The sequence below is a fragment of the Pelophylax lessonae genome (genome assembly GCF_965119305.1).
Source record: "Pelophylax lessonae genome assembly, chromosome: 6".
NCBI classification, from domain to species: domain Eukaryota; kingdom Metazoa; phylum Chordata; class Amphibia; order Anura; family Ranidae; genus Pelophylax; species Pelophylax lessonae.
Window position 1 is genome coordinate 268,681,862 of NC_138773.1, and position 20,578 is coordinate 268,702,439.

At 41.4% G+C, this 20,578-nt stretch overlaps 1 protein-coding gene across 4 annotated transcripts in view; it reads left to right on the top strand.

Moving 5' to 3' along the window:
- Positions 1-1,067: 1,067 nt before the first annotated feature.
- The window catches only part of RBMS1 (RNA binding motif single stranded interacting protein 1), a 532,988-nt gene continuing 513,477 nt past the window's right edge, over positions 1,068-20,578 (top strand). For 2 of the 4 annotated variants that reach the window (XM_082261033.1, XM_082261035.1), the window contains exon 1: positions 1,068-1,411. In XM_082261033.1, the coding sequence (XP_082117159.1) occupies positions 1,337-1,411 (75 nt within the window). In that variant the 5' untranslated portion in view covers positions 1,068-1,336. The remainder of the gene's footprint in view (positions 1,412-20,578) is intronic. The other 2 variants (XM_082261032.1, XM_082261034.1) reach the window with 1 other exon arrangement.

The window sequence follows — 20,578 nt, forward strand, 5'->3', positions numbered from 1 at the left end:
ATACTAAAAAACAGATACATAAATTGTATTAAAGATCTCCCTAGAAGGCTCTGACTGGTCACACACAGAGCCGTGTCTATGCCCGCCCCCTCTCTCTCTGCTCATTGGCTCACTGGCTGTGAGTGACAGTCAATTCTGTCTCAGTCAATGAGGAAGGAGAGTTCCCAGAGAGCCGAAGCTTTCCTGCACATTGCTGGATCGAGAGGGGGCTCCGGTTAGTATGGGGGGGGGGCAGGAGGCTGGTGCCCACAGAAGATTTTTTACCTTCATGCATAGAATGTATGAAGGTTAAAAACCTTCAGCCTTTACAAACACTTTAAGATTCACAACTGATTTTTCAGTTTTTGGTGGATGCTAGAATTTGAATCACTTGGCAGTTTCTAATATCTCTTACCCTTTTGGGGCTCCCACTTTTCCTATTTTTTTTTTTTTTTATCCTGCAGTCCTGCAGTAGGAGCAGTTAAAATGTACAAACACCTAAAACTTCTAGGTGGACGGAGTTTGAAATTATGGTACCTAATACCTGAAAGAAGCTAGGGACTCACTCAACCCATGGCAAAATATCATTTCTGGGTAGGGTGACCCTTGAAAAATTTTGGGGGAGATTTATTAAAAGTGGTTCACACAGAATCTGGTGCAGCTGTGCATATTAACATATCATATTCTAACTTCAGCTTGTTCAATTAGGCTTTGTCAAAAAAACCTGGAAATTGATTGGTTACTATGCACAGCTGCACCCAATTTCGTGTGCTCCAGTTTTAGTAAATCTTTACCATGGCATACACATTAGCTGCTTTTTATATACAATATATAGCACGTCTGATTTAATTTTAACACCGCACATATACACATATTTTGTACTTGGGTATTTTTTGCTTTTTAACCTCCAAGCACAGTTTTAGTCTTACCCCTTCCAGGGGGGTTACCCATATTTAAAGTGCTGCATGCACACCTCATCCCTCAGTGGGTTTACAATTCTATACAATCCCTCCTCTTTTCCCTGCCCCCATTATGTTCCCTGTTTGCCAGTCTCTCTCTCCCTGCTGGCTGTCACTGAACAGAAAGCTGCAGACTTTATTGATTGTTTCCTGGGCTTTGCTGGCTGCATGAAATCAAACAGCATTACCTGCCCTCTGGAGAAACTCCTGCGAGAGAGCCCTACTACTCACACTGGCTGCCTGAGAAGAGGGGGGCGGACAAGCCTTTTCTCCTTGGATGAGGTTGGTGCAGCTGGCAGACTAGGAGACACCAGGCTGCTGCTGCACTAGGACATCCACAGAGGAGACAGAACTTGGAATTTGGGATTGCACTGCACCTCTGTGACATTTGCATCTTCATGGGCAAAGTGTGGAAACAGCAGATGTACCCCCAGTACACCACCTACTACTACCCTCAGTATCTGCAGGCTAAGGTAGGCAAAAATACACTGGTACGTTGTTACTGGCTCCTGGAGAGAAGCTTAGCATGCATATTATTTGAAAGAAGCTGTTCGTGAATGACAGTATCACTAATCAGTGTTATACTGGCAGGAACTCGATGGAGCTCTAACAAGGGGGTGGGAAATTAAAGGCACAGTAGCCTAACATAGCCTTGTTCAGATTTCAGGTCTATGGATTTCATCTCGGTTTTCCTCTTCCGAGTGCCCCTAAGTAGATCATCGCCCCAGGAGGCCACGATGCAGTGGCTTTTAGGCAATGTGGATTTAAACATCTGGTTGCAGTAGATTCCACATAGATTGTGCGAAGATCACTGTGTATGATAATCTCGAAGATCAGGTGATCCTTGTGAAACGGCCTAGGGAGTCGAGAGGCAATGTTAACACAATACATGACCAAACATATGTGAACCTCTCTAATTTACTGAGCTCAGGTATTTTCCTGTAAAATGTACTGTTAATGCTATATTATATAGTACAAAGACATTTTTAGACAAATGTGTGTTTCCAGTCATGTGTCAACTGTTTGGGGAAGGCCCTTTTCTGTTGCAGAATGACTATGGTCCTTTGCAAAGTTCCATAAAGAGAAGTTTGGAGTGGACGAACTTGAGTGGCCTGCACAGAGCCCTGACCTCAACAATACTCAACACCTTTGGGTTTAATTGGAACAAAAATTGTAAGCCAGATATTCTCATCCAACATCCTTGTACCTAACCTCACAAAAGCTCTCAAGCTGCAAATAGGTGCAGGCCCAACTCCAATATTTACCGTGGTTTGGGTTTAGGCTGTTCAACAAGCTCATATAGGTTTGATGGTCATGTGTCCATAATTAGTTGGCCACACAATGTATTTCCTTGATTCTTTAATTTTCCAACCTCGTCTTACCTGAACCCACAAAAGATCTTAAGTTGCAAAGGGTGGGGGATCAACTTCAAACGAATGTCCATGGTTTTGGTATGGGATGTCCAAAAAGGTAATTTTGGTGTGATGACTTGCTGTTACCCGCTGTATTGTGATATATTGTATGTCTTCGATATTTAATGTTTGATTCTTTCATTTTAAAATTTGTGTCTGATGCAGATTTGTATTCAGTTTATATTACCTCTCTGTGCCATGCAAATTCAGGCCTCAAGACTGTTCTTTGCCTTCTTATGTTTTATCCTAATAGATTAGGTCAGACTCATGACCAAGAACACACACCAGCCATATGAGGTTGCAAAAAAACTTTACAAGTAGGCCCTGCCCCCAAGGTACTGTATAATGAAGGTTTTCACACCTCAGGAAGACAGATAGGAGGTTTATTGGATTAATTGTAAGGATTGTAGGAAGAAGATGAAGTGCTGAGCACCAAAAGCAGCCTGACATGACGATTGCTGTGAAGAGACTATTTTGAGCAATAGTTATACTATAGGAAATGGCACCACCAATGCTGAGTGCAGGTTGATCTTAAAAAGTTCTCAACAAGTTATAAACTCTCTTGTGATCTTTATAAAGTTCTAGTACACAGTTGCCAAATGTTCTTCTTTCTGCAGGGTAGAAGTATACCTTGATTGTTTCCCATTCCGGACAATTGTCTTTTTCAGGAGCTCCAAGTATGCAGTAAGATTTCGCACAGTATTTTCAAAAAGTTTTTTGGCATTCACTAAAAGACGCTACTAAAATACCGTATGATTTTTTTATGAAATCGTGTGGTATTTTAGTAGTGAACACATGTGGTAATGTAACGCCTGGTGGTAGCGCATTTATTAACATTAAAATATAGGCGCTGTTAAGGAGGTGGTGGCCACCCGCATCCTTAACAACCACTAAACAACATGGTTGTTGAGGAGCAGGCAGCCACCATGTTTTTATTAATCAATGAGTCATCAGCTGACAGCTGAAAGTAAAAAAAAAAAATTGCCAGCAATTAAAAAAATTGAAAACAAATCTGAGCATGCAGCCTGGCAAGTCAGGAAAGAGAGGGGATGAGTGAATGCACCAATTCCCCCCCCCCCAAAAACCATACCAGGCCACATGTCTTCAAAATGGGGGACTCACCCCCCCCCCTATGTTGATGGCGACAAAGGCCTTTTCCCCACAACCCTGGCTGGTGGTTATGGGGGTCTGCAGACAGGGGGCTTATTGTAGTATGGAAACCTCCTTTAACATGGGTGGCCCCAGATCCCTCCAACCCCTATGTGAATGAATATGCGGTATATAGAACCCTTACTCATTCACCAAAAAAAATGTGTAGTGTAAAAAAAGATATAAGGCAATTTTCAGTAGTCCTTTTTAAAAAAATTAAAATAAAAAGAAATGGCCCCCAGTCGTCAATGAAGACTCCCACTGCAACGTGAAAAAAAAAGGTCCGCTTACGCCAAAGGCTCTCGTCGTCTGCCAGCTCCGCCGCCTGACAGTTTTAAAACAACTAAGGAGCAGAGCCACCCAGTGAAATCATTGAAAGACCCTGCCCCCTTGTGAAGCCATCGATCCCTGGCTGACAACATCACAAGGGGGAGGGACCCCCTTTGAAGTCACCTGGTGGCCCTGACCTTTAGTTATTTATAAGGCACATTTAAAGCTATTTTTTAACTGACTACAGAAAAATAAAACCTGATTGGTTGTTTTGGGTTACTGTATTATGCATATTATCGTTGCTCATTGCATGAATTTACTTTACTCAGCAACTGTTTTAAAAACAAGTGGGAACCAGCCATAAAGTTATACCATACTGGGCCCAGAGGCTGTGTGGGTGGCTGCCTTGATCGTTCATGTCTCCTTTCTCTAGTTCTCTAGTTGTGGCTGTTTAGCACTTTGCCTAGGTACTATAATGCTGTGGTGTAATTGGTAGTACCCACATGTGATGTTAAAAGTGACATGGAAGGAAAATACGCTTACATTGTTTTCTGAAACCAGTTGTCAAATCACCAGGATGAAGCTCCTAGCTTCTGAGGATGGAGACCCAGTTTGGACCCACAAGTTTCCATAGTTAAGTGCTTTGGGTCCCATATTCCCGCTGTCTTTGCCCTGGTGAGAGGCAGAGGAAGAAGGAGCCTTGTCCCAGTGAGGGGCAGAGGGGTTGCCAAGAATGGGGCCATTAAATGTTACCTGCTCTACTCCCTCTTCTCTGTGCAGTGCTTATGAGGCAGATCAGAGCGATGCTCTATGCTGGCGCTGACCAATCATAATCACTCTGATCCATCCAAGAATCACTGAAAAGATAAGAAGGAGAGGAGTGGGCATTTAAAATCCCCAGACCACTGTACTATCTGGGTGGACACTGAGCTTAGCATGCCAGGAGGTAAGTACAGTAGGAACCAGGGGGGTGAGGAGGGTGTATGGTGTTAGTTTACTTTTTCAGCATCCAACTTAAGCTTGTTCAATTGATCTTTGACAAAAAAAAACTAGAAGCTGATTGGTTTCCATGCAGAGCTGCACCTGAATTTGCTCTCTCCGGTTTTGTATATCAACCCTTATGTGTCAATGTACTTCGGGCATTTACAGGCATATTTGTAGAGGAGCGTTTACAGGTTAAAAAAATAAAATGTTACAAGTGCGTTTTTGGGAGGAGCTTTTGTGCAGAAACCATGCTTAATTTGCCTAAACACGCCTAAACTTAAAGCATTTCCTTTTGTGTTTTGGGGGAAAACTCTTATAAACGCAAACATACATAAATGCACCTAAACGTGTACAATATGCTTTATAGGAGAATTTCTTTTCTGCCAACAGTTTGCACATTTTTTCTGCTGCCTAGTGTGCATGGACCCTAAGCGGTATTCTGAAAAATGTCTTGAATTCTTCCTGAAAAATAAGAAAGCATGTCCTGGTATGTGAGAGTGCCTAGGCACTACGGTGCCTACATCCTCATACCTGTATATCTGCAGTGTGAGATCTCAGGGTGCCTCTGACTGCCATTCTCAGAAGGTTTGGAGTGAAATTTGGTGATGTTACTACTGTGCTGCTCAATGTTTTCCATGCTGGAGGCATTGATACGAGGAAGCAAAACCCTGCCTCTACCTAGATGGCCACCTTTACACAGACACAGTGCAGAACAAGGGATAATAAGTCAGTAACTACTAGTGAATAACTACTCCTTTGCCTGCTGCTTGTCCTTTGTTTGAACAGCTTCCGAAGTTGAGTTCCTCTTTGAAGTTGAACTCCAGGTAAAGAAATGAATCCCTTGCAGTGGAGCCGCTCTGCACAGGTTAAATGCTCACTTAGGTCTAAGGGGCTGCAAAAAGCAGTTTTACTTATCTGATCCTCCTAGCCTTCAAGCTGTAAGACCGGTCCCTGCAGCCTCTTCTCCCCTATGCCCTGGCAATCGCGGGTCCTCTGGCATCAAGAAATCTAATACAGAGTCAATTGCCCAGCACTGGGCATGAGGATGCTGAGGGACAGAGGAGGAGGGTGCCGGCCCAAGGGAAAAAGGAGGATCAGGGAAGTAAATCTGCTTTATGTGGCTCCATCAACCTGAATGACCATATAACCCAGACAGTGCAGGAACAGACCCACTCAAGGGAGAATCTTTTCTTTCCTGGAGATGGGCTTTTAGGCTCTCCTAATGAGTTCACAACAAAAATGGAAGAAACATAATTATACAGCTATTACATTTATTCTAGCATTTTAAAGTAAGTAAGTGCAGTGGAAAAATGAAAATATATGAGATTAAAGTACCTTTAAGGGAAAATCAGGTTACTGAGATAAAAATGCCTTGGCTTCTTGCAGCATAGCAAACATGAGATTTGTTTCATCCCTGTAACCGTGTGTGTCATCGAGCTATTGTCTGCGGGTTTATGAGAAAGAAGCACCGTTGGCAGTTTTTTTTGCTGTAGAGAAATAACTGACACAAGGATGTTGCCGACACAGATGGTTTACAGGACAGCAGTCAGCTCCTTCTTGCAAGTCCTTGGAATTGAGAGCTGTCAATTACAGATTTGAGGAGGTGACAGTTCTATGTCATTTGAATTAATTATGTAACCTTTAATTGTCCTGCTGGATACCTGGATCCTTCTTTAAATACATTGCTGAGTGTGTGAGTTCCATTATTTTGAATGGTGCCCTCCCTCATTTGGCGAAATCTACCCTACATCTACCGGTACAACGCAAGGGCTTGGCGTTACCTAATTATCAGATTTTCAAAAAATTCAAATATAAACCCATGCTAGGCATATACAGCAAAATATATAATAATAAAATGTGCAGCTGCTGTTCACCAAGTAAAAAACTCAGAAATATACTGTAAATGGTAATAATAACAGCGCTTGCCCTTACAAAAAATACAAATAGCAATCATAAAAATTATACAATAAAGTATTCATGTGCAAAAAAATATTATATATTTAAAACACCAATAAAGTGCTAATTCAAGTGCTGAAAGTGCTCCAAAATGTCCACAGAATGTGCTAAAGTGCTTAAAGATAAAGTGCTGGAGTGCTTCAAAACAAAGCATGCGGTGTGGGATACTTCACTCCCCTCCTGTGTCCCCACTCACACAACTGACCAGCTTGTTGGGTTAAGATCCCAGGAGATCTGAAAGATTGGTGATAGACAAGCAAGCCGATCATCAAAGCCTTGCTTGGCTTGCTTGTCTATCACCAATCTTTGACATCTCCTGGGATCTCTAGCAACCCAACAAGTTGGTCAGTTGTGGAGTGAAGCACATCAAGGGACTTGGTTAACATCAAAGTTGGATTAGAACATCTGAGTCCCAAAGATCCTTTGCAAATCGGTGTACAGCAGTGGTGTGGCGGTATTCAGCAGGTGTATTGGCATCCATCTTACCAGCTATAAGCCTTACTGACCCCCCCAGACTGAAATAGCTGAGGGTCCATTACTTCTGGTGAGTGGGGACACAGAAGGGGTGCAAAGCACCCCGCACCGCATGATTTGTTTTGAAGCACTCCAGCATTTTTTTTATCTTTAAGCACTCTGTGGACATTTTGGAGCACTTTCAGCACTTGAATTAGCAATTTATGAGATTTTTTGAAACACTTTAGCACTTTATTGATGTTATGAATATATAATATTTTTTTGCACATGAACACTTTATTGTATAATTTTTATGATTGCTATTTTGATTTTTTTGCTGTTATTATTACCATTTATTTATCAAATGTATTATTGGTCAGTTGTCTTAGCTACAGTTAGATGGTGGTTCCAACAGTCCAGAGCAAATGCAGCTCTTTGTTTAGAGGCGGCCATTCTGAGTTCATTTATGGAATTTAGTAATCTAATGTACAAGGAATCTAGGACCTATGGCAACCTTTCAAGTCCCACTAGAACAACTCTCCAAATATGGGGATCTGCTAGCAAGAGATTTACTAAACCTAATGGTCATCCCATTACTCTTCGTGGGGTAACCCCTCCCTACCTCACTTTAGATCTTTGCCCAATTCTCAAGTGTGAGTCAGAATGAAAATGTTGCAAAATATTATACCTACTGGTATGTTACTGTTATTTTAGGACCTATACTCTATGTATAGATTACCCAGGTGGATGCACTTCAGCTACCTGCAATTAACACGTGCTGCTCAGTTTCAGTTCCCACACCCTCCTGTGCTTGAAACAGAACCGACTGTCTTGAGGGCTACTCTAAACTTGTGATTTCATCTAGAGATACATTAATACACACTTATGCCTAGTACACACGCATCGATTATTGGGCGGGAATTTTCGGCCAACGTCCGATCGGCCGATTTTCGGCTTGTTAGTATGATGCTTCCGACAACCGACTCCGACTTTTCGGCCGAAAAAAATCTGGTGTGCAGGCTATAAAATTTTTGTTGGCCGTCAACACAACGGCCGATTTTCAGTCAGTCAGTACAGATTTCGGCAGACAAAAATCTGATGAGCAAGACTGGGCATGCTCAGAGAAGGAAAAACACACGGAAAGTAAACCAGCACATGACATCACTTCAGAAGTAGATTTTTGTTGGCCGAGAAAATTTGTGTGCAGTCTAGGCACATTCCAACCAACAAAACACCACTCTGGACAAAAGTCGGACGATCGTGCGTGTGTACGAGGCATACGTTTTGCATAAGGTATACTTAACCCCACAACGAATGCATAGATTACAATTACTGTCTAAAGGATGCTGGTACATATTTTCACATGTTTTAGGACTGCCCCAGGTTGATGCAATTTTGGACGGGGATCTTTGACCTCATTAATACCCATCCACAATAGGCCTTTCTTGTGTCCTTTAAGCTGGCATTGTTGGGGATTCACGGTGATGCACAGAGGTCTCGCCATACTAAGCTGCTGATCTCGTATCTGTTATATTATGCAAAAAAGGAAATTCTATATAGGTTCTATATAGGTTGAATTCACCCTCCCCACCATCTCTCTCTTCTTGGGAATCCTCAATTAATGCAATTCTGCCTATGTACAAGTTGAGATATAAGAAGTATGATCAGGTTCGGTAGTCTTGGACAGCCCAGTGAGGCCTTTTCTAGTCCTCCTCAGGGTACCATATATGCTTTTTCATGTCTACTTTTTGAAACTATTTTTTACCTTAGGCCCCTTTGCATTCCAAACAGATCCACCTGTACGTTTTTCAGGCTGACCTGATCAGATGGTTCATACAGGAATTGTCCTAAGAAGTACAATAAGGGTTGGCAGCCATGGACAACCCAGGGAGTATCCCTCCCTTTCCTACCTGAGGTATTACCTTCTCTAGTCCTCCTCCGGGTACCATATGTACTTCTTTATTATGTCTTCTTTTTTACAATAGTCTATGCCTTAGGCCACTTTCACATGGGCGTTCCAAACTGGTCCACCTGTCAGTTTTTCAGGCAGACTGGAAGGTCCATGCATTCCTATAGACAGGCGGGTATAAACAGACTTGTATCTATTTACACCCTCCTACCTCGGGGGCCTGATCGTGTCCGCTAAGAAAAAAGGAAGAGGATTCCATTCTCTGTCATCTTCTGTTTAGGTGGAGGGCTCAGAGGTAGTTGGGTGTATACGGACAACAGAGTCCATTTACTCCCAACCACCCATAGAGCAGAGCTGGCTCTGTCCATGTCCTTCATGCAGATAATTAGAGGACATGGATGTGTCATCTGCTCGCTCAGCTCCGATCAGCAGGGGATCAGCTCACGGATTCCCAATGATCGAAAAGTAACTTGCCTATGTGAAAGGGGCCTTACTTGTTTGACTTTGTATAGTTTTGTGTGGACCGGCTTATACCTTGATAATTGTACCGATTTTATATTTGACCATTCCACTTCTGCTGCTAACTGTTATTATAACATGTTGATATATTTAAATTAAAGAATTCCTTGTTTGTGAAAAAAAAAATGATGTAACCTTTGATACAATGGTAAGCCCCCACCCCCACACATATCCAAAGAGAAGGCTAGCTCCTGTCTGTGTTGGCTGGGATGAATATTCAGCAAAATGTGAAAGTGGACGTATGGTCTGCTGGCCTAGGTAACACAAATGGACACCCCCTCCCTTTAACACAAGACCGCAATCCATTGTTATGTGTTGAGCAAACAGAAAATCAGTGTGTCAATGCTTTGAGGTCACAGGCCAATGTGTCACAGGAGTACATGAAATTTTGTATTTACTAACTCTTTTGCTATTGGAAAGTGCTTGTTCTTTTCTTGTAAATTTGGGTTTATATATATGGTATAGCCAAAGTTTTTCTATTTTTTTAAGTTTTCAAGAAAATTTCCAGGTATGGATATTTTATACATACAGTAGTTTAATTGGTTCAGCATGGACCAATATAGAGTATCTCTCGAAAGTTAGTACACCCCTGACATTTTTGTAAATATTTTATTATATCTTTTCATGTGACAACACTGAAGAAATGAAACTTTGCTACAATGTAAAGTAGTGAGTGTACAGCTTGTATAACAGTGTAAATTTGCTGTCCCCTCAAAATAACTTAGAACACAGCCATTAATGTCTAAACTGCTGGCAACAATAGTGAGTACACCCCTAAGTGAAAATATCCAAACTGGGCCCAAAGTGTAAATATTTTGTGTAGCCACAATTATTTTCCAGCACTGCCTTAACCCTATTGAGCATTAGGTTCACCAGAGCTTCACAGGTTGCCACTGGAGTCCTCTTCCACTCCTCCACGTCACGGAACTGGTGGATGTTAGAGATATTGCGCTCCTCCACCTTCCATTTGAGGATTCCCCTACAGATGCTCAATAGGGTTTGGGACTGGAGACATGCTTGGCCAGTCCATCACCTTTACCCTCAGCTTCAGGGCTGCTGTTAGAAATCGCGGGGCCCCGTACAGACTACCTGGCAGGGCCCCCCCAAGAAGATATTAAAGATATATTTAGCTAAAATTACAACAAAATCACTATTAGCAGACACAAATATAACATATCTCGCATAATTCCTGCTAAATCTAAAAAAAAAAAAACTATGTTAAATAAAAAAGATGAGATGAGAAAAATATACAGGCTGGGCAGTTGGAGCTCAGTGATTAGAGAGACAGAGGAAGAGAAACAAAGTTACAATTTACAAATGAACTCCTGAGCAGAGATAAGTGCTGGGAGGGGGGCCCACACAAGGGAGGGGGATTAGTGAGGGACGACTGTCTCTTTCTCAACAGATAAAAGCTGATAGCAGGGAGGGGGACAGATCAGATTCAGGTGCTGGAGGAAGATTTCTGTAATTGTTGTCCATCACTAATCCCCCTCTCTGTGTGGGCCCCCCTGTCTGCTCAGGCGCCCTACAAGAGGGCTGGTGGTCCCCCCCTATCAGTGGCCCTGCTCAGCTTCTTTAGAAAGGCAGTGGTCGTCTTGGAGATGTGTTTGGGGTCGTTAACATGTTGGAATACTGCCCTGCGGCCCAGTCTCCAAAGGGAGGGGATCATGCTCTGCTTCAGTATGTCACAGTACATGTTGGCATTCATGGTTTCCTTCAATGAACTGTATCTCCTCAGTGGCAGCAGCCCCAGACCATGACACTCCCACTACCATGCTTGATTGTAGGCAAGACACACTTGTCTTTGTACACTTCACCTGGTTGCCACCACACACGCTTGACACCATCTGAACCAAATAAATGTATCTTGATCTCATCAGACCACAGGACATGGTTCCAGTAATCCATGTCCCTAGTCTGCTTGTCTTCAGCAAACTGTTTGTGGGCTTTCTTGTGCATCATCTTTAGAAGAGGCTTCATTCTGAGACGACAGCCATGCAGACCAATTTGATGCAGTGTTCATTATCCTAAGAGGTACAATAAGGTTTGGCAGGCATGGACAGCCTAATGAATATTCTTCCCTTTCCTACCTGAGGTATTACCTTCTCTGTTCCATCTTCGGGTACCATATGTACTTCTTCATTATGTGTTCTTCTTTACACTATTCTATGCCTTAGGTCCCTTTGACATGGGCGTTCCAAACTGGTCCACCTGTCAGTTTTTCAGGCAGACCGTAAGGTCCATGCATTCCCATGGACAGGTGGGTCAGTTTACACCCACCTACCTTGGTGTCTGATCGGGTCTGCTAAGAAAAACCGAAGAGGACCCACCCTCTTCTGTTTAGGTGGAGGGCTAGTAAAATAATTTACTAGAATGTAATAAATGCAACAAAATATAAATTGTGCAATACAAGCAATAAATAAATAATGCAGATAGTCAGTACTGATGCATGGGAATAATAATCCAAAAGTGCTGAAATAAACCTAAATAAATGACCTGGGTGTTGAAAATACCATTTCTCAAGCATAAATATTCTGTTGTGATATAAAGACTGAGCAAGCCAGTAAAAGAAGGTACAAAAAAGAAAAAGTTTAGATGAATCTGCTGTAATGTCACCTTAAATTCATGATTTCCACATGTGACTACACACCCTATAAGAAGGACAACTGTAACATTTAAAGTTTTGGACTAGACAACCCAAGCAGAAACATTGAGTAAAAGATGCGGGCTAATATAATTGTGAGCCAAAAGTCAAGAAGCGGTCTTCACTGTGAATTAGAAACTGAATGCTGCATGCTTGGTGACAATACATGACGGATGGGTCAAAGTTAGTGAACTTCAGCTATGTGTGTGAAGTGGGTATATTCAAACATGGACAGTAGAGCTTTTTGAACCACATAGAAAAAAAGCATGATGTCTTTGATCCCAAGATGTGTTTAACTGCTACAGGGTGGCCGCGATGCACAGGATTACGTATATATATATGTAAGCCTGCACTTCCAGGTATTTGGCGCGAGTGTGCACTGCCGGCAGCTAGCTCCCACTGTGATTCTACACAGCAGAAGCTGATCAGTAGGCTCTGCGGACCAGATGTCCGCCAGCACCCGCTGATCAGTCTGTACACAGGCAGAACAGCGATCTGCCTCTGTAAACAAGGTAGATCGCCATTCTGTCAGTAAGGAAGGCATTGATCCTGTGTTCCTGGAAAGCAGGAAGATGGATCAATGCCTTCCTCTAGTAAAAGCACCTCCCCCACAGTAGTAAATCACTAGCTAGGCACACAGTAAACCCCTTGATCGCCCCTGATGTTAACCCCTTCCCAGCCAGTGTCATTAGTACATTGACAGTTCATATTTTTAACACTGATCACTGTAATAATGTCACCAGTCCACAAAAAAAGTGTCAAAATTGTCAATTAGTGCCTCGACTGTCCACCACAATATCGCAGTCCCACTATAAGTCACTGATTGCCGCCATTACTAGTAGAAAAAAAATAAATAAAAATTCCTTAAATACTGTATATCCCATAGTTTGTAGATCCTATAACTTTTGCCCAAACCAATCAACATACGCTTATTGATATTTTCTTTACTAAAAATATGTAGCACAATACATATTGGTCTAAATTGATGAATAAATTAGATTTTGTACATTTTTATTGGATATTTCTTATAGTAGAAAGTAAAAAATATTATTTTTTTTTTAAATTATCGTTTTTTTGTTAATAACACAAAAAATAAAAACCACAGAGGGGATCAAATACCACCAAAAGAAAGCTCTATTTGTGGGCAAAAAAATGACATAAATTTTATTTCGGTAGTGTCGCATGACCGTCAGTTAAAGTAACGCAGTTTCATATCGCAAAACATGACCTGGTCATGAAGGGGGGTAAATCAAGTGGTTAATTCAGTGTCCAATTGATTTGCTGGAACTGACAATGTTCAATGCATTCAAACCTTCAAAAAAGGGATTATGTAAACTTGTTATGAAGCAAGAAAAATTATATTGTGTCATTGCAACTCTGAGGCTCCAAGTTATTATGCTGCAGTGCAAAAGCCACGTGTAAGAAGTACTTTTCCAAAGTGTTGGGTAGTGAAAGCTGTCCTCACGTAAAATGGTTTCAGCGTTTTATAAATTGTAACCAATTTATCACCATTTGAACTGCAAAATATTCATATCAAGCAGATGTTACGTTAATTAGGAGTCAGAGATGGATGTTGTCAACAATATTGTGTTTGCAGAATAGTACTACTGACAAAGCACAGCACCGCCTGTTCACCTTTTGACCACCTTTGTCTTACTGAAAATCCATATAGCTTAATATCAGCTAACAGAGGGGTGGCATATTCTATTTTTGCACTCATTATGGGGGTTATGAATAGGCATACAGCTGAATGATAGATTAAAGCGGGAAGGGAAAAGGGATAAACCCACCGCTCTTAAACAGTCTGCAGAGCTGTGATCCCAGAGAGGCTGGAGAAAACCCATGCAGGGTGCTCGCTGAGGTCCGTGGCCCGGAGAGTACAAATATGCAAAAAGAGAGGATGCGGCACTTCCAAATGCAGGAAAATCGTGGAGTTTATTGCACATAAAATCATCCGACATAGACCATAGGACAACACACCATTCAGCAAACGTGTTTCACACGATAGTGCTTAATCATTGCTAGCAATGATTAAGCACTATCGTGTGAAACGCGTTTGCTGAATGGTGTGTTGTCCTATGGTCTATGTCGGGTGATTTTATGTGCAATAAAATCCACGATTTTCCTGCATTTGGAAGTGCCGCATCCTCTCTTTTTGCATATTTGTACAGCTGAATGACACAATCTTTTGAAAGCATAGCAGCAAATCCTTTTACATTAAAACTTAGATGCAAACCCTACAAGAAAAGCACCAAATTCCAAATTCAGAGATCTTTCATTATTTTCAGATCGTACATTCTCTGATGACTCTACAGCGTACAGTATGTCTGATCTCACCACCTCCAACTCGGTGGAGTATTTGTGTAGGCCCTTCCATAAACATACTGGTCACATCTCCAATATTTACTATATATTGACTTCCAAGTCAGATATTTTTTTTTATATAAATAAATGGGAACAAGACTTGGGGGAGACATTTGAAGTAGATGAGTGGTTTAAAATGACACAGTGTGCTTCAAAATCAAACATAAATACCTCATTGATTGAAGCAAACTAAAAAGTTTTGATGTGATGGTACCGAGGAGAGTGGCTGCGTACATCCCAGGAGCTACCTCCTCTTGCTCTCAAGGTTGTGGCATGGAAAGTACAGTACTACATACAGTACATGGTGGTTATGTCCAAACGTTAAAAGATTTTGGATTCATATCTAACTTTACTTACTCACTAACTCAGGTGAACCTAATGAAATCACCACAGCAAGCGTTACTGGGATGCCCAGCTGACGGGTCACTGGGACATGCAAGGAAACTCATAGCATTTATCTTTACGGAAGCTAGGATTGCAATAGCCAGGTCCTGGAGGTCATCTTCGATTCCCTTCGACTTGGTGAAAACAAAGCTGTCATGGATCATGGTCAACTAATGCCTCTCGGCAATCTTACTTGACAAATGGGCCATATTTGGCAAAATCTGGTAACCCTGGATTAAATACTTGTCTGATCCATTGTGAAGCATTAGTGACCAGACAGGTTTAATTTTATGTAATTCACTTTCTTTCTCACCTTACTCTTTTCTCTTCCATTTCCCCCTCTTTCTTCTGGTTACCTCTACCTGTTTTTTCTCCAAACTGCCAGGGAGATAGACAACAGGAGATGTTTAGTAGTGAATGAGGTATTGAAGGGGGGGATTTAATACCCTGACTGTTGTTCCTATTTATTGACTAAACTTCTCACCTCCATTGCTTCCATGAGGAATGGGAATAAGGATATTGGCCACGTTGACATGGTTTCCCCCTTCCCCCCCCTCCATACTGTTTTTGGAGGGGCGATGGGGAACCCAAAATATATCTGTTCTTTTGGTATATGATGGTTATTTGATAACATATTTTGATGTGGTTTGTTGAGAGACATGCAGTATCAGGTGTGCAAGTTAGAAGACATCTGTATACTCTTCCTGCAATACCCTCTGTACCAAAACATCTGTTTATGGAATTTTGTTTTATTACTTTGAAGTTCACGTCTTGAAAACTTCAATAAAGATATTGCTGGCTGCAAGTGGTAAATATGTAATAATAATTTGCAATGCTCCACATTTACCCTGTCATAATTCAAGAAAATAAAAATAAAAGGTTCCTGAAAATATGTTTATTTGCTGGGCTACAGAAATATGGAGAAGGAGACATTGCCTTTTATTCTTCTTTCCCTCGACTGAGATACTGATGTTATTTTGTACCATCCTCCTCCAGCCAGCAGGGGGAGAGCTAAAGCCAAGCAAGCTCATAGACATCAATGCAGTGCGCTGAGAATCCTGGGAGTTGTAGTTTGAGACAACAGCCCAGTGCTGTATCTTGGCCTAGGCCAACAAGGCCCAGGCCTAGGGCGGCACTTTGCAGGGGGGGCAGCAAAAAGCTGCACCCTGCATGAAAAAAAAAACAGCCTCCTCCCAACACTAAAAGGGTCCCCGCCGGCTTACGCTACACTTTTTGTATAGTGCCAGTCTTATGTGGTGAATTGAGCCAGAGGGCAGGGTCCAGGAGGCAAATCAGTCTGGTACCCCCATAAAGCGGTCACACTGCTACCTACCAGTATGATAATACCGTCCGGTCAGGACATTCGGACAGACCGCAGGCCACTGACCACACTTAATACAACTGGCCCGACGGCCGCTAATGCTAATAAGTGTGGCACTGCAGCCAAATGCTCCGCCTACTCTCCTCTGCCCCCAGGAACTGATGGGCACTCATATGCTGCACTGATGGGTGCTAATAGGCTGTACTGATGGGCACTAATATGCTGCTCTAATGGCCACTGATAAGGCGGCAGTGGTGGGTAGTGATAAACTGCACTGATGGGCACTGATGAGGCTGCACTGATGGGCACTGATGAGGCTGAACTTATGGGAACTGATGAGGCTGCACTGATAGACTGTGGTTGTGGTCTGTGGTTTACAGATGACAGGGCGGGTCATAAACATGAAGGGGTGTGGTCTTTACAGGAAGGGGTGGGTCATATTTAAATTAGGAGGTGCACAAGTTTAGTCAGGTCTATGTCAGCACAAAACCTAAATACGCCACTGCAACAGCCATAAAATGGCTACACTATAATGGTTACACTACCGATCCCAAAAGGCACTGAGTAGTAGGAGGAGTGGAGAGATGATGTTTATTAAACTGCCCAGCAAAGTTCTTCCTCTTGGCACCATGGGAGAGAGTGCTGAAGAAATAAGACTTTTTTCCTTGCTCACTAAATTATTAATTGCTATGCAATGTCCTATGACCACAGCATTGGCACAGAGTTAGCGCTTCAGTGTTTTGTGTTTTCTGCATATCTTAGTGCCTCTCATTTAAAATTAGTTTATTTTTTATATCTTGATTTTGTGCCTCTTGTTCCAAAAGTCTGTGACCAATTGTTTAATGGCATGTTAAAAAAAGGCGGGAGGGGGTTGGGTTGTAATTTTGAGAGTGTGGTTAAAAGTAGTTGTGGTCAGTAGGGTGTCCTCAGATTTCATTGAAAATCTGGTAACCGTGCCCTATATATAACTCATTTTCTGCTGCTCCTTCTCTTCTCTCTCTTATTCAGCAGAAAGTGTCTTTCTGCCAGCCTGCTATAAAATTTCAGCAAATGCTGTACATAGATACAGGGAGAGAAAATGAGAGAGAGAAAATAAAAAATGAGAGAGAGAGGTAGATGAGGAATAGGTGAGGGTTTAAACATTTGCTGGATATAAGGCTTTTCTTTGTTTTGGGTTTTTTTTTTTTTTTCCTCCTTTTTATTCCCTGGTTTATTGCAGGGAATGATAAAATACTACAGAACGAGCTGGTCTGCCATCCCCCAAATTACATTATTCAGAGAATGATGATTCAAGCTTTCCTGACCTTCAGCTAAGCCACATGACTCCTGATGGATGAAGCTGCTCAGTGTTAAGTAGCTGAGATGACCTCAGTTTGCTATTACTGTGCAGAATACTGGATTGATCACATGTCAGCAAGAAAAGCATATGTTATTGTTATGTAAGAAAATCATTTATAGTGCAAAATATCTTTTGCCCATCATGTGAAGTCACATAGGATCAGGGACTCACAACGACCTTGTCCAGTGCCATCTGCAGAGCCCCTTTTGTGTGATCATTTATTTGAACTCGGGCAATGTCAAAACCTGCTGTGTGTATCTTAAATCAGTGTAATACAATCACTAATTTTAATTATTGTAAGACTGGTTTATATTTCCCTTTGTTTCCTATATCTGAACTCCTGTGAACTGTTTAACTAGAGAAATTGCAGTTCTGGTAACCACTTGCCCTCCAGAAGATTGCCCCCCCCTTTCATGATCAGGTATATTTTTGCAATACGGCACTGCGTTATTTTAAATGACAATTGCGCGTTCGTGCGACACTGTGCCCAAATAAAATGTGTGTCCTTTTTTTTTGGTGGTATTTCATTACCTCTGCGGGCTTTGTTTTTTTTTGCACTTTAAGCAAAAGACCGAAAATTTTGAAAAAAAACAAAAATTTTTTACTTTCTGCTATAAAACACATCCAATAAAAAAATTGAAAAAAATCTAATTTCTTCATTAATTTAGGCCAATATGTATCTGCTATAAATTTTTGGTAAACAAAATCCCATTACGTGTATATTGATTGGTTTGCACAAAAGTTATAGTGTCTACAAACTATGGCATATTTTTATTTATTTATTTTTTACTAGTAATGGCGGTGATCAGCAACTTATAGCGGGACTGCAATATTGCGGCGGACACATCGGACAAAAACTGGCAATAATCCCAATAAGCGTATATATTGATAGTTTGTAGACACTATAACTTTTGCGCAAACCAATCAATATACACTTATTGGGATTGTTGTCAGTTAGTGTCTGATGTTGCCGCCACAATATCGCAGTCCTGCTATAAGTTGCTGATGGCCACCATTACTAGTAAAAAATAAATAAATAAAAATATCCCATAGTTTGTAGGCACTATAACTTTTGCGCAAACCAATGGGATATTTGTATTTATTTATTTTTTACTAGTAATGGTGGTGATCAGCAACTTATAGCGGGACTGCAATATTGCGGCGCATACATTGGATACTATCTGACACTTTTTGGGGACCAGTGACACTAATACAGTGATCTGTGCTAAAAAATATGCACTGTCACTGTACTAATGACACTTGCTGGGAAGCAGTTAACATCAGAGGCGATCAAAGGGTTAACTGTGTGCCAGGTTGGTGTTTTCTTACTGTGGGGGAGGTGCTTGTACTAGGAGAAGGCACGGATCCATATCCCTGCTTTTCAGGAACACAGGATCCATGCCTTCTATACTGACAGACTGGTGATCTACCTTGTTTACATAGGCAGACAGGGGTGCTTCCTCTGTACTGAAGGATCGGCGGTTCCGGCGGACATGGAATCCGCAGTACCTGCTGATCAACTCCTGCTGTGTATAATCACAGTGGGAACGGGCCGCCGGCAGCGCCCATGCCCACCACAGACCCATATATGCCACTGTATATGTAAGTTATACGGTCAGCAAGTGGTCAAAGCCTGGTACACACTATGAGATTATTGGACGAATGATCATCCATTTTTTTTTTTGCATGCTAGTCTCATATCGAAAATAAAGAGATTACTAAAGTTACGAAAATTCTCGTAGGACAGAAAAAAAATTCGGAAGCTTTGTCATGTATTGCATTTTATTTGTATTGTATTTTCGGACGATAACTGTAGTAATGAAACAAAAATCATACAGTTTGGTATTGTACGAGTATCTGCAATACAGCACTGTGTTGCTTTAACTGACATTTGCGCCGTCTTGTGACACTGTACATAAATACAATGTATGTCCTTTTTTTTCCCATAACTAGAGCTTTCTTTTGATGGTATTTGATCACTTCTGCAGTTTTTATTTTTTTGCGCAATAAACAAAAAAAGGGCAACAATTTAGTTTTTTTGGTAAAAGAAAGTCCCAATAAGTGTATATTGATTGATCTATATCACACCTACAAACTATGGGATAGATTTATGGACTTTTTATTTTTTTATTACTATTAACCACTTAAGCCCCGGAGGATTTGGCTGCTCAAAGACCAGGCTCTATTTTGCGATTCGGCACTGCGTGACTTTAACGGACAATTGCACGTATGTGCGACGCTGTACCCAAATAAAATTGACATCCTTTTTTTCCCACAAACAGAACTTTCTTTTGGTGGTATTTGATCACCTTAGCGATTTTTATTTTTTGCGCTATAAACAAAAAAAGAGCGACAATTTTGAAAAAATAACAATATTTTTCACATTTTTTTATATGAAATTCTCAAAAAACGTAAAAATTAAAAATTTTTTACATTTTAGGCCGATTTGTTTTCTGCTACATATTTTTGGTAAAAAAAATTGCAATAATCATATTTTGGTTGGTTTGTGCAAAAGTTATAGTGTTTACTAACTACCGGAAAGATTTATGTAATTTTTATTGTTTTTTTTTAACTAGTAATGTCGGCGATTTGCGATTTTTTTGCGGGACTGCGACTTTGCGGCGGACAGATCGGACCCCTGCCTGACATTTTTGACGTTTTTAGGGGTACCAGTGACATACAGTGACTACAGTAATCAGTGCTATAAATATGTACTGTTACTGTAAAAATGAGACTGGCAGAGAAGGGGTTAACTTTACTGGTGATCAAGGGGTTAAGTATGTCCCTAGGGGCGTGATTCGAACTGTGGGGGGGGGGCGTGGCTTGTGATGTAATCACAGAGACATACGATCCTACATAGCAGGATCACATAGCCCCTGTGATTACTTTAGTGAGAATGAAAGATGGCTGTGTTTACATTAGCCGTCTGTCTTTCT